Source organism: Pelobates fuscus, chromosome 9, assembly GCF_036172605.1.
Source record: "Pelobates fuscus isolate aPelFus1 chromosome 9, aPelFus1.pri, whole genome shotgun sequence".
NCBI lineage: Eukaryota > Metazoa > Chordata > Amphibia > Anura > Pelobatidae > Pelobates > Pelobates fuscus.
In genome coordinates, this window is record NC_086325.1 from 105,766,833 (window position 1) to 105,782,276 (window position 15,444).

A 15,444-nucleotide genomic window follows, 5' to 3' on the forward strand; every position below is an offset into this window, starting at 1 on the left:
TTTATAACAGTGAGCAGCCATAGGCTGCTCTCGTTTTAACTAGACATGCCCCTATGCAAGGTATAGTGAGTAGGGGCAGAATTTACTAATACTAAGTAATCTTTACTTCGTATTAGTAAACTTGGCTGAAAGACCAATTAAGGTCTTTCAACCTTTTGGTAGATGGCTCCCCGATACCGTGAGAATTAGGGCATTATCTACTAAGCGGCTGCATCTTGCAGCCACGGCACAAATAGGATCGGAGTTTCATTCATTAGAATGAAATTCCAATCCGAGCAAAGTCCCGAATTGCGTTATAACATGAATCGTGAACCTGTTCTTATTCTGTTAGGACAAAATCCGATAGTTTTGCCAGTGACATAACGAGCAGCACGGTTTCTGGCACTCTGCATTTACAAGTTTATATTTGTCTCAAGTGAAGCAGTTAACTTTGGTTATATCCTTATCATGGAGTTGGCTAGCCTTGGCACAGGTTTATAAACTACTTTTCTTGTGATGGTCATGCAGATTTAGGGTGTTTACAAACCAGTGCAGTGACAAGGTTAGATATTACTGCTCTAGTGTTTCTTGAATTCTGGAGATCTGCATCTGATGCAATGCAAGTTTACAACCCACACCAGTATCTACTAACATGAATGTATTTTTGTTGGTAAAGGTTCTAAATATGCAACTGGTTGATGGAGGACAGGCAGATGTCCCCGTTGATGACACAAAGCTTCATGGGAAGCCCGATAAGACCTTGCGCTTCTCCCTGTGCAGTGATAATCTGGAAGGCATTTCAGAAGGTAAGTGTGTTTATAACAAAAAAAACAAAAACTGTTTTCTACACTTTTCAATCCATGTCGGTTTTTTTTTTTCTTTTTAAATCTGCCCTTAAGAGACAAAGTTTAAAGCGGCACTGTCATGCTGAACTCTCCTTTCCCCTATTTAGTTTTCTCTTTCTCTCTCAAAATCTTTTTTCTTTAATTCTGATTTAGTTTTCTTAAAACATAAGACAAAGTAGGGAGTAGTTTGTCTTCTGAATTTTTCATATGCCGGACTTTTTGGCCCAAAGGAGTTTTAGGGCTGCTTCGTTTTCTGCGTTAAGGGAGAGTACTTTCTTTGACACAGGAAATGAAACTGATGTAAGTCAAGCATACGAAAAATGTTTTAACGAAAACTAAATCCGAAATAAAGAGAAGATCAGATTCTGAGAATAAGAAAGAAAAGAGGAAACAATGGGAGAAAGTACAATACTTGTGCAGGCACGTAAAGGAACCATGATGTTTTGCTGCCACCTAGTGTCCCTTATTCATATTAACATCCTGTTGAGGAAAAATGTGTAAATGTAGGCAACCAACACTGTAGCAATTTTTTTTATTCTATAGTTGAAAGTATTGTATGGCTAAACCATATATTTTAGTTTTAATATAAACCACAAGGCCAGTAATGTGAAGTTGATAACACTGGGGCTATTTTGCGGGCTGTGATTGGTTTTGTTTTTGGGTGTCGGTAATTGAGCTAGTGGAAATCTATAATTGATATAGCAATTTCATGATTTAATCAGAAAACAAAACATAAGAAATGGCGCTGCTTTTTGCTGTCTCTCTCCTATATTAGAGGATGAATTTTTTTCTTGATGCTTCCACCTATTGGTTACTTGAAAAATCAGTCTAGTAACAATTCCAAGCAGGTAGAATAGTTATAAAAAAAAAAAAAAAAAATCACATTTGTATTACACATAAATATAAACCTGCATGTTTTTTTTAATAAAACATTCATATTAACTGCCATTTAAGGAAGGCAAAGCTATTCTATCACAATTACCCTTGTACCCTCTATTGATGGGAATAATGAGTGAAACCTAATGAGTGGGGGAACAAAAGAGAGATGCAATAAATGCTGCCTCCAAGAGCATCAGCTAAAACCGTGTCCTTTTCTCCCTTGCAGCGCATCAAGAAGTCTGATCTTGGCCAATCTAATGCTTTCCCATAGCAATGCATTGAGATATTAGTGCACACATGTGGCAAAATACTGTGCTGCACCAATTAAATTTGCCTTGTGAGACCATCTGATTGAGAGAGAGCGGTTTCAGCAGAATCACTTCTAGTGGCTGTCGGAGTGACAACCACTATAGGCATTTAAACCCTGCAATGCAAACATTGCTGTTCCTGCAGAACAGAAATGCTGTACATTGCAAGCTTAGAATGACAGGGACATGGCACTCAGACCACTTTATATGCACCAAGAACACTTTGTCTTAAGAGTCCATTTTTGCTTTCTTTGCATTGTGGTTCAACATCTTGAGGCTTGTGGTTCAACATCTTGCAAATGTCTTAAAACATTGAAATAAAATAATTGAGATGAGCAAATAGTCTTACAATCCTCCCCCCGTTCTGTCTTAACTGATGTGTTGAGTAACTTCCCGAATAGTGGTTTCCAACGTGAATATGAACTTGCTGTTTTGGATCCATAAAGTGTATAAAAAAATAAATGTTTTCTCTTTTGGAGGAATTCAAAGTTTTTTTCACTTTTAGTTTGTTCTTTGGATGTTTAATGGTGGAAGGGGTAGAGCCTGCAACTGATTACCAGTGAAAATGCTGTGCTTAAATAATGAATTGAACATAAATAACTTTATTTTATTTTTTATTTTTTTTGAGACAAAAAAAAGCTAAATCAGCCACATAGTGCAAGATTATGACCACATTTATACTAAACTGGTAGTTTTGTAGAATTGTCAGGTTATTTGTAAATCTTCAGCTAAAGTAGCTGGGCTAGAAAGATTGCAGAATTTTGTAAAGTTTTCCATTTCTGCCATGTTGACTTAACCTTCTGTTTGGGGTTTGGTTAACAGGGGTGCTGGCACTGGCAGCAATCACCATAAAGTAGAAACCCAAATGCAAAGACAAACCGCAATAAGATAAAATGGAAAAACATTTGTCATCTAAAATGTATGCTCTTGCAGTTATTACAAAGATGCAAAACAAATCATACAGGGAAACTTGGAACAATAGGTAGCAGGCTGACCTCTTGGACACTAGCCTTCAGGAGATGGGGGAAGGCTTCCTGGGTAGTGAGCAGGAGACAGGAAACTGGAAACAAGGTCTCGGACTTTCAGGATACAGATGAGGGAAGCAAATTCAAATTTGAACCCAATAGAAGGAACTGCGAACCAAGAAGAGGCAAGGCTATAGGTTAAATAGGGAGATGATTATTAACAGACTGTGGGCAGTTGGATCTCTTCAGTCTTGGTGCACGACATCACAGCAAGGTAAAGTTACTGTGAGGTACTGCACCTGACTAAAGAGATCAGAAAACGTATTACATGGAAACCTGACACTTTCCCAATTCTCTTGTCATGTCCTAAGCATTCTTTCAAAAATGGCGATCGGAGCCGCACTCAATCCCAGCAGGCACCCAGTGCTCTGGAGTAGGACCAGCAATCCCACAACGACAAAGCAGCACAAGACATTCTCCAGACACTCAAGGAGTTAAAGCCGCAGGCAGTTTTAATAGAACAAAAGGTGCAGCAATGTTTTGACCTGCTAAGAGGTCTTTGTCAAGCTAACGCCACAAGGCAAACCTAAGTGTGTGTATCTCAAACAGTGTAAAATATGGTTGATTATTTTGCAGTTTGAAATGTATATGTAAAAATACCAGCGTATTGCAGTATGCAATGATACCTTTTTTTATGGGACTAACATAATTCAAAGACAAGCTTTCGAGAGTTTTCCGCTCTTCCTCAGGTCTGAAGCAATACTGATCAATCTGATAGGTATCATTGCATACTGCAATACTCTGGTATTTTGGCATCTTGTCTACTGGACTAATACGGCTTATCCAATCTAATAGGTAAATATATATATATATATATATATATATATATATATATATATATATATATATATATATTCATTCGATTGGATAAGCCGTATTAGTCCAGTAGACAAGATGCCAAAATACCAGAGTATTGCAGTATGCAATGATACCTATCAGATTGATCAGTATTGCTTCAGACCTGAGGAAGAGCGGAAAACTCTCGAAAGCTTGTCTTTGAATTATGTTAGTCCAATAAAAAAGGTATCATTGCATACTGCAATACGCTGGTATTTTTACATATACATTTCAAACTGCAAAATAATCAACCATATTTTGCACTGTTTGAGATACACACACACACACACACACACACACACACACACACACACACACTTATGTTTGCCTTGTGGGATTAGCTTGACAAAGACCAGGTCGAAACGTTGCTGCTCCTTTTGTTCTAAGAAAACTGCCTGTGGCTTTAACACCTTGAGTGTCTGGAAAATGTCTTGTGCTGCTTTGTCATCAGAATTTTTAGCTTAAATGGCTACTATAACCCTTTTCTCAACAATGTTTAGCTTTATTATGCCCTTTTGGACCCTATTGATCTTGTCTACTACCCCTTTAATTAAAAACCCATTAAATATATTAAACGTTGAATCCATTGCTAGCGATGTCATCCTTGCTTTGCTTCCATGCCCTGTCATCACACCATGTTATCAGTGCTCCAATCAACCACTTCGCATAGCAGAAGCATTTGACTGGACCGTTGCATGCACAGTTTGTGCCTGTGAGAGAGAGGGCTTTATATATAAATGACAGATGTCATTTTTGCACAGAATTGATATTCGACAGCCTGCAATAGAAGTGGTGTATCTAGCTCCCAGCACAAAAGGCACATTTCTCTGTATGTGCAGTGTGAGTTTCAAGCTGAAATGTTGCAAATACAGACTCCAATCCCCATGACCACTTCTAAAAGCAAAAGTGGTCATGGTGGTTGGAGTAACACTTTCGTGAATTAACATTGTGGTTTCTGTTTCTCAGATTTGTTGCGAGCTGTAAGTGGGCCTCTTAACCTAAAATAAACAACTTTTATCAGCATAAAATTAAGTTTGTGTTTAACATAATAAAAACAATCTTTAGATTATTTTTAATAGTAGAGGAAGCATCATTGAGATAAATATTTTGTGATTTGGTTGGAAATGCTATTAAAGCAGAAGAGGAAAATCCGTGTTCAACAGGTCCCTCAAACCGCTCCAATTCTGTCTCATCCCTGGATCTGGAAGGCGAATCTGTTTCTGAGCTGGGAGCTGGACCTTCTGGGAGTAATGGAGTGGAAGCACTACAGCTTCTTGAACATGAGCAAGGTAAGGCATGGCTACTACAGCTCTACTAACAGAGTAAGCACATGGCAACTTCTCTGAAATATTAAATGTTTTACTGGGATTAATTTGCCTATGATATAGGAGTTGTGCACTGAAATGGTAGTTACAGACAAATGGATATGCAATGAAGTGCTCTGGAATCCAGGTCCAGGGGTACCATATAGCTCGATAGTAACTCATTCCTCTGTTAAATCTATTGGAGGAAAGTGAATCTGTTTACTATAGCATGTATTCTCTGCTTCGCCCTCTCTCCCCCCCCCCCCCAAACCAAGAATTGATGTTTAAAGGATGCAATTCCCAGATTTGCTTGTTCATTCTGCATTGTGCCATCTCTATAGCTGCAAGTTTATAGCTATGCAGAATATTCAAAATGTCCAAATAGTTATTCTTTAACAAATGTATTTTTTTATTGTTACATCAATTAAATAGAAGCATCATGTGTCTAAGCATAAACTGCTAATAAATGAGAGGGAGGTATAGTTAATCCCTTGTTGAAGCATCCCGTCTTTCTCTGGCAACAGTGCAGTTGATAAGATTTTGAAATTTCCACTAGCCATTGACTAGTTTTGTAGTGGCAAGTAGCTTTTAAGGCCTGGTTTTTAGTGTTGGGCGTGTAATGTTAAGCCCTGAAGTTGATGACTTTGAGCAAGAAGAGAGCTGATGCAGTCTTCCACTTGTAGCTACCACCCAAGATAACCTTGATGACAAGCTGCGCAAGTTCGAAATCCGTGATATGATGGGGCTGACAGAAGACAGAGACATCTCTGAGACTGTCAGTGAGACGTGGAGTACGGACGTTCTTGGCAGTGACTTCGATCCAAACATTGATGAAGATAGATTGCAAGAGATTGCAGGTGAGTGGAGATCGTTCATAATTGCTTAATAGTGGAGCTTTCCAAGTTAGAGGCATTTATTTTATGTATTTACATTTTTTTTCTTTTATTATAGTCTATCTTTGGTTGATAATAAAATCTGTATGAAATCGCTTAGATGTGCAATAAAAAAAAAAAGTTTGTGCCAGTTCAGCCTTTTTTCTTTTCTTTTATTCTTTAATTATGTCAGTCGGAGATAGATCAGCATTACCACACTTTGGCATTAAAAGGATCAAACAATACATCACATAAATATTTGGGTTTTTTATGTGATATAGAAGATACTGGCTTCATCATAACTGTAAACATAGGGAATGATGAACTAGGGTTCCTAACAGTGACAAAGTTATGAACTACAAGTAGAAAATGAGTATTCTAGCAAATTTTCTATAGTAAATTAAGCGGGACCAGCTCTCTTGGGCAGCTAAACTCAGGTGACTGCCAAACTTGTTGAGCCACCAACTGTTGGGATAAATGGGACGATGCTGGCTGGATCCCACACAGTGGGAATACGCCATGTTGCCGAAGTCCCAAGGTGGATAGAACTGCACCAATCTCCGGGGCGTTGGTGTTCAATAAGAGCGCGCGGGTAGCCCCATCTGTATCTCTGGCCGTGAGATGATCATGTCGCTGTCAAAGGTCCTAGTGATTTCTTCCACTGTAGTGTGGAGCGTGAGAGGTCAGCGAAAGAACGGGAGGTCAATCTCTTCAAAACTATATGGGGTCTTACCCCTGATTGCCTGCATGAAGGTGGTTTTATCATGCTCATTCAGAAACTTTACAAGATCACCAGCGTTCGAGACCTTGCTGGACTGAGGTGTGGGCAGGCGGAACATGCCGTCTAAGCTCTTCGCCTGTCTAGGAGGCAGTGGGGCCATGAACAGCCTGCGAAGGAAATGTAGCAGTTCACCTGGAGTGATGCTCTGTGATGTAAAGAGGCAAGAAATAGTGTACCTAAGAAATGATGCAAGATTTATGCACCAATAGAATGTCTAAATATATACAGGACAGTCTATCAGACAAAGTATACCTACTAAATAAAATTAAAAATAATGAAATTTTATTAACACGTAATAAATAAAACCAAAAAAGTGCTAAGTGTATACACCAAAAGTGAATCTAAAAATAGGTGCTGAACGGACCTGTTATCGTTAATACAAATAGTCTAAATATTATGAGGACAAAATATCAGCATGGATAGAAGTGGTCCATAAAGCCCTATGCGGAAACTGCGAATATCACTTATTAGTTGCAAATAAACAGAACAACAATTATAGTCTATATCAGACTTTTCTTAAGTCTTAATAGTACTAGGCAGAAGATATCGATGTGGTTACTGAAAGATCGATTATCTATTCTGTAGTCTGCCTCTGCTCCCGCCCGTTAGATTATGACGATTTACAAATTGTAGCAGTGAAGTGCTCATGGATTAGAATAGTCCATTTAGCACTGTATAAAGACTGCTAAGTTATGGAGTTCAAATGAACGTAATATCAAAAGGAATTGTTCCAATGAAGTGACTTTCCAATTGGAAGCCAAAAAACTGAGGACAATGTTCAAACAGAAGGGATACCCCAATAGTTCTCAAACTAACCTATCAACGAGCATTGACAACCAACAGAAGTGAAAGTTTAACCCCTTAAGGACACAACTTCAGAAATAAAATGGAATCATGACGGAATATATCAGTCATGCATCCTCAAAGGGTTAAGAAACATCAAACCTAAGACTGAAACAAAGATAACTCGCTGTATAGGCACTTACGATCTCTATTGGGATCAAATACAAAAAATAATTTCCCATAACTGGCCAATTTTACAACATGATACAGACCTAAGTGATAGCATTGGAAAATTTCCCCAAATTACAGCACGCAGGGCAAAAAAATCTTAAAGATATTCTAGTCCACAGTCATACTGAACCTATCCAATCATTACAATCTACCTGGCTAACACAAACAACTGGAGTATACCGTTGTGGGCATTGTAAAGCATGCCAATTTATTAAACCTATGAAAATAGTCACTAGCTCTAAAACAAAAAATGAATATGTAGTTAAGGAGTTTATTAACTGCAGTTCTACATGGGTGATATATTTAAGCACCTGTTGCTGTGGCATCCAATATGTAGGTAAGACCTACCAGCAATTTAAACTGGGATATTCCAGCATGTTTGCTCGATTACCAATCTGAACATGTCGACTGCAGTGTCAAATCATGTTCGCAATTATCATGAGGCGGACCCCACTAAGTTAACTTTTCAGGCCTTGGAAAAACTCACCTTAAATACCAGAAATTTTAATAAAATACTACTTATGAAAGAGTCCAGATAGATCTATCTTCTGAAAACATTGTCACCAGACGGCCTCACTGAAGAATTCAATTTTACCCCCTTCATACACTGATATTCATTTTCACATGAATTGCCTTTCCAAATCACTGTTATCGATCACTACATCAGTATTTATCAGTGGCATACATGTTAACACTATAGATTGTTTTGGGTGATATTACTCTTTTTATATATTATTTGGATTGGGCATGTAATTGGTCAATTTGTAAGTAATATCAAATTTGACTATGGTTATTGCTCTGTAAAGATTTATATAATATGAGTTAAAATTCAACTATGCTCGGGGGGCGGAGTCTGACCGCCAAGCTAAACAGACGTGTGGGGAAGGAGCTCCTGCTGGGCGACCCGAAACTAGGGCAATATAGCCGGCTATACAGCCCAAGGACCCAACAGAGTGCACTACCCACGTCTGGGGTGCACCGGGGAATTGGGGGATACCTCTCTGGAGCCTGTTGGGGCGCATAGACCGGGCCGTACCCTGAGGCCTACAGGAGTTGGAGCTGGGGAGAGGCGGCCGCTCTCTTCAGGACCAGATACCCCAAGAATCATTACCGACTTTCTAAACCCCCCCCCCCCCCCCCCCCCCGACCTGCGGGGGTTATCCCGGTCCCCGCTAGACAGGCGTGCAAACGCAAAGACAGTCGGAGCGTATTCAAGATGGCTGCCCAACGAAAGCTACGGAAACAGAACGCGAGTGCCCAGTCCCACCCGCACCCCCTGGAGGCCCTGGACCGGCTCTGCTCAACCCTCTGTATGATACTGCGTGACAGGGGTATGCCCTACCTTCATGCCGCTCGGACGGTGGCCTCGTGGATTCGCCCGGTGACCCGACGATGCCACTATGGAACCCCACTACGGGCCTTCGGGGCAGCCGTCCGACCACGTAAGCCCCAACACACAGGAGGGCGAGAAGTGGAGCTCGCCGACCCGGGCACATACATCTACCTCCATCAGCGTAGTAAGGAGAATGCCAAGCAGCCCCAAAGCCCCTACAACATGTCAAAGCAAGGCACTCTGGACCAACGAGCCACCATGCGGCGACCCAGGGCTGGAGACCACCACCACGTGGCGGCACAAGAGGCATCCCAGATATACCGAGCCAGGACCAGACATCCACTGAGGGAATCCAACTACCCTGCAAATGGGTTTGGACTGTGTCTGACAGCCATGGACATAGGCTGAGTAGAACAAGTACAAGGGGACACTAGATATGTCAGGGCAATGATCTGCTGTTCCCTTTTACACACCACAGCTCTGATATATAATAGCAGAATGTGTTCTGATATATTGTTTTATGCTTATACTACTGTAATATCCACCTGATCCTACTACTATTCGGTACCCAGTTCTTAAAAGACCGGGTGGTTTCCTCTTTTTAAGTAATGTTCTGCATCCTTGGTCCCTTAGCCTGTGTAATCTAAGCAAACAACCTCAATGTTTATGTTGCTCCTGTTGGATTAATCATATACTGAGATATGCCAGCACAGAGACTCTCACTACCCCATAGACTCAACAGGGGGCACCAGCCTCTTGTGATCCATTTGCCACCTAATACTCTGATATAAACCGTAGCCATATTGTGGTGCCTAACACAGTGATGCCTAACAATAACCTCTACAATCGCAGGAACCCACTCAGCTCCAGTGGTTACATGCCTGTTTAGTTGTCAACCCTCCTAAGTTTAAAACTCTTTAATAGTCTCGTTCACTAAGCATGATTGATTACTATACCTGCTTCTAGTTTAATCTACTGGCAATTTACATGTTTTTATGACCTCTAAGCTAATGTAATGCCTTACTATGACTAAGCTTGTTCTCTTACACAAAAAAATGTGCAGCACATCTTGACCTTATTTGTTTACCACTGTCATTACAACTTTTGTCATAAGTCATAAAGTCAATAAGAAAGCTTGTAACCTAACACTGCACGCAAAAATAATAAAAAAAAATTCAACTATGCTCCAGAAAGGGTTAATTGATAGTGGACTTTTATATTTAGCTATTTTCTGCTAAGGCTCTACTAAAGGTTTATAACCTTAAAAACTTTGAATATACTTGAACAGAAGGTATTCCAATTATTTACATATATTATATATTGATCTAAATTATTGGATTTTATTTTATCAGAAGTTGCTTAAATGCACAGAATATAGGGTGAATACAAATTGAGGTTCCTTTTATTCTTCCTTTCACAGTATTCCAAAAGTCACTTGGCCATAATAATCTGGCTATTAAACTTGTAACCATGCTTATATTAATCAGGTAACAAAGAGTTAACAAATCCACCAAAGAGTTCTCTTCTCTCTCGTAAGAAATTTCCGTTACGTCATCATTCACGTAACCAATTAGGAACTGCCTAAATTCGACCAATAGAGTAATATCTCTGTATATTTAAACCAGATGCTAAGCACCGACCGTTTCCCCTCTGACGAGCTAGGTTGGGCGAAACGCACGCGTCAGGGGTCCGCAGTGTGCTATTTTTGTGGTTCTATAGTTTAGCACACAGACTGGCGACCGCGCTATTTTATTTGCTATTTATTTTATTCGATTTGATTTTTCATTGTTTCGCTATTCATATTAGCGGTTAGCTACTAGTGGTGTTGGAGATAGGTGCCCTTGAAGGCACAGGGTATTATAGGTATATAGGGGCTGTCTGATCCCTATCCTTGCTAGCTGCTAGTAGGGTGTACAGTGTGCTACTTTGGACGATATAGTTAGTAGCACGCCTGTCAGTGATTAATGATACAATAAAAAAGGGGGAATGTATTCTCCAGTACTCACTGCCTTTCTTTAGGATCTGCTTACTGTTAGTTTTCCATCCGGTTTGATATATCGATATTTAGTATGTATCGGGCATTCAGTGACCAAATAAAAATGCCTTTTTGAGTTACAGGAAGCATTACTAATATAGTACTTGAAATATGCCAGCAATACTTTACTCTACTCTTCTTGCTTCATACAGTCATATAGAGTATTTTCAATTGTAACGGCCGGTATTAGAGGCAGACTATTTAATAGATAATCGATCTTTCTTCACATCAATTTCCTCTGCCTAGTGCTATTAATTGCTTCCGTTCGGAAAATTATAGTTTATTTTAAACTTTTGATATTGCGTTCATTTGAACTCCATAACTTGGCAGTCTTTATACAGTGCTAAATGGACTATTCTAATCCATGAGCACTTCACTGCTACAATTTGTAAATCGTCATAATCTAACGGGCGGGAGCAGAGGCAGACTACAGAATAGATAATCGATCTTTCAGTAACCACATCGATATCTTCTGCCTAGTACTATTAAGACTTAAGAAAAGTCTGATATAGACTATAATTGTTGTTCTGTTTATTTGCAACTAATAAGTGATATTCGCAGTTTCCGCATAGGGCTTTATGGACCACTTCTATCCATGCTGATATTTTGTCCTCATAATATTTAGACTATTTGTATTAACGATAACAGGTCCGTTCAGCACCTATTTTTAGATTCACTTTTGGTGTATACACTTAGCACTTTTTTGGTTTTATTTATTACGTGTTAATAAAATTTCATTATTTTTAATTTTATTTAGTAGGTATACTTTGTCTGATAGACTGTCCTGTATATATTTAGACATTCTATTGGTGCATAAATCTTGCATCATTTCTTAGGTACACTATTTCTTGCCTCTTTACTTTATATCTGGGGTTATCCCCCATCCTTTCAGTGTATCTGATTTGACTCTATTCGTTCTTTTCGATGCTTCCGCTGTCTCCTGTCTACCAGGGCTGCCCGTTGGAGGTCGGAGTTAATCTGTTCCAAGGTGATTCCCCTTCCCCCCCCCCCCTTTTTTTTTTCCTATCTGCCTTTATTTTTGTGCAGAATACACAAGAGTGGTTGGTGAAGACGTGTTCTTTCACAACGGACAACTATGCAGATGATCAATGTGATGAGCATACATGACTATGAACTGACTGGGGGGCCCGGAGGAGGTTGTATCTTAGTAAAGTATTCCCTCAAGGTGAGGGTGGTCATTGCTAAAGTTTAATGTTGCCTACATATGCGTTCTAAAATTACGAAAACCAAAGCATTTAAAAGAACTAAAAAACAGAGCTGAGAACTGAGCTCACAACAGGAGAGCAGGCATTGATATTGGTATTGAATCCCGGCGTGGTCACCGTTTCACCTGGTCGGTTGGGTAATGTTCGTTGTTGTTGGTTTCGCTGTAGCAGGATTCAATCTGTGTGGGGCTCGTCCTGCCACTCCGTGCCCCGTGGTTACCAGAGAGTTCTAAGGTAGGCCCAGAATGGCCAGCAGCTCCGTTGCTTCCTTGAGGCCTTGTATGTCATGCGTAACATTGTCCTTAAGGATTTGGAGCTTGTGCGCCATTCGCCAACAGTATTGTACCTCATGCCAAAGTGTAGCCGCATGGAAATTGAGATGCATGGCTTCAAAGTCGTAGGGTGTTTGGTCTTTTACCGCTGTCATTTTTGTGGCTCTGTCCCTTCCGCTCAGGAGGCGAATTACCAGGTCCCTGGGGGTCCCCCTTGGAGCCCTGGGTTACTTGGGAATGCGGAAGTATTCCTACAGGCCCACAGCCTTACTCTGTATCGGGGGCAGCAATTCGGTAAACAGGCGCCCCAAGAGGCAAGGTATTTCTGCTGCCGGTACATACTCTGTGATGCCTCTTATTTTCATGTTCATTCTGCGCCTTGTCTACCAGCGTAGCAAAGCGTTGGTCATAGGAGTTCTGTTTTGTTGGCAGGATGGGTACTTTGAAGGGAACCACTGGAGAGCTTTCTTGGCGCAGGAGGTCACTGATGTGCAGGCCTGGCCGCGGTTTGTCAGGCTTTAAATCTTTTTGATTTTTTTTGTTTTGGCCCATCATGATGCCTGAGTATCAGTAGGCACCTTTAGGGAGAATTCCTTTCCGACTGTTAGGATTTAGAGGGTTTGGAGGGACCTTGGTAACTCAGGTCCCGCCTACTTTGCAGAGGGTGGTCATACGAGGTGTCGGAGAACTCATCGAGATCCGCCGCCATCTTAGGCTCAGTCGCGTCACGCGGCCTCCGGAACATATCCCCAATATCTGCAGTGAATCCATGCCGGTCTGCCTTTTTTTTTTTTTTTTTTGCATCCCTCAATTTTTGCCGGTGGAGCACTGCGGACATGCGACTACTCCGGCCCTATTTCAGCATTTTTAAAGGGACACTATAGGGCCAGGAACACAAATCTGTATTGCTGACCCTATAGTGTTAAAACCACCCTCTTGCCCCCTTAAATAAAATCTTGCTTGTATTCAAGTCTGCTGCTGGCTCTGCCCCTCACCTGCCTGCATGCCTGACATCAGAAGTGATTCTCTGAGCTAATCGCAATGCTTTCCCATAGGATTGGCTAAGACTGTCAAGGAGGCAGATGAGTGGCAGAGCCAGCACAGTCACAGCCCTGGCCAATCTTCTGAGGCCTACACTGGCCAATCAGCATCTTCTCATAGAGATGAATTGAATCAATGCATGTCGATGAGGAACGTTTAGTGTCTCCATGCAGAGGGTGGAGACGCTGCAGTGTGCAACATTCCCCCCCAAGAAGCACCTTTAGTAGCCATCTGAGGAGTGGCCAGTGGAGTTATCCCTAGACTGTAATGTAAACACTACATTTTCTCTGTTTACAGCAAAAAGCCTGAAGGGATTGATTATACTCACTAGAACAAATGCAATAATCTGTACTTGTTCTGGTGACTATAGTGTCCCTTTAAATAATATAAAGTGTTTCCCCAGTATACACTAGCAAAGTGCATAGAATAGATTAGAAAACTCACCCCTTACAGCACTTTCAGAGGGGTATCCTAACCCTTTGATGTGCAAGAGTGTTTTGACATCTGCTGAGAAATACATACAAGTGCATTCACTTTCTTTTTACTATGATCTGTAGACCATATTAAACCACCATAATTTCACATCATGTTTGTCAATGAAAATCGCAGTGGTATAGGAAGCTAAAAATATGGGCTCACTTGCTGAATTCTGCTGTGAATCCATCTACAGAAGAGTATACTTTCCTGCTGGGTCAGTGCTTGTCATCTAAAACAGAGTAGAAAAACACCCCCATGAGATTTATGCTGCCCTGCCCAACACTCCCTTTATTAATGAGCATCTCGTGCTCTGCTGGTTAATGTCAAGTTGGCTGTAAAAATACTATTGTCTTGTAAACCCAAGTACTATTCCTTGTCATTTTAAATACTCTTCGTAAGTTGTGCATCATAAGTTATCCATACATTTCCCAAGCACTAATGAACATCCCTGATTTAAACTTGTACCTCTCTACTGAGGCATTGGGGTAAAAATGCACTGACTGGGCTCTTAGGTTGCCCACTGCTTGCATGTCACTGCAGATCAGGAAGTAGTGCTGTATAGGCTTTATAATATTTATTAGCTGTTTAGTCATATAGAAGTTTTTTTTAACCTAAATTTGGGCACTTGTTGTACACACATTTAGGGATGCTAGGTCTGCTTGTATGCAATGCTGATGTCCATGACGCCATAAGAAGCATGAATACAGAAGACCTTTTTGCTATGGAGGTTGAAATTCACATTCCATTTTTGCCCGATATGTATATTTAGGTGCAGCCGCAGAGAACATGCTGGGTAGCCTGCTTTGCCTTCCAGGATCTGGTTCTTTATTGCTTGACCCTTGCACAGGATCTACCATCTCAGAGACTACCAGTGAGGCGTGGAGTGTGGAAGTACTTCCCAGTGACTCGGGTGAGTCCATATGCTAAAGAGAATCTGATCGGAAATTGGGTTAATTGGTGCTTATTCAAACCCTTCCCATCACTGCACACCATCTCTGGCAAAGGGTAGGAGCGGCTCTTTATGACACAAAGGTGCTTTTTGTTTAGAAGCACCCGATCTGAAGCAGGAAGAGCGGCTTCAGGAGCTGGAGAGCTGCTCTGGGTTGGGGAGCACATCAGATGACACGGAGGTGAGAGAGGTCAGCTCCAGACCTAGCACTCCAGGTCTCAGCGTAGTGTCAGGTGAGACATCTAACACTTGTTTGGTGGTGGTCTC

General features: G+C 40.9%; 1 protein-coding gene across 10 annotated transcripts in view; it reads left to right on the top strand.

The window, feature by feature from the left end:
- Nucleotides 1-15,444, top strand: part of GAPVD1 (GTPase activating protein and VPS9 domains 1) — a 90,613-nt gene that overhangs the window by 53,289 nt on the left and 21,880 nt on the right. For 4 of the 10 annotated variants that reach the window (XM_063432273.1, XM_063432275.1, XM_063432278.1 and 1 more), the window contains 5 exons: nucleotides 656-785; nucleotides 5,010-5,162; nucleotides 5,861-6,034; nucleotides 14,998-15,138; nucleotides 15,276-15,410. In XM_063432273.1, coding sequence (XP_063288343.1) covers nucleotides 656-785; nucleotides 5,010-5,162; nucleotides 5,861-6,034; nucleotides 14,998-15,138; nucleotides 15,276-15,410 — 733 coding nt within the window. The remainder of the gene's footprint in view (nucleotides 1-655; nucleotides 786-5,009; nucleotides 5,163-5,860; nucleotides 6,035-14,997; nucleotides 15,139-15,275; nucleotides 15,411-15,444) is intronic. The other 6 variants (XM_063432274.1, XM_063432279.1, XM_063432277.1 and 3 more) reach the window with 4 other exon arrangements.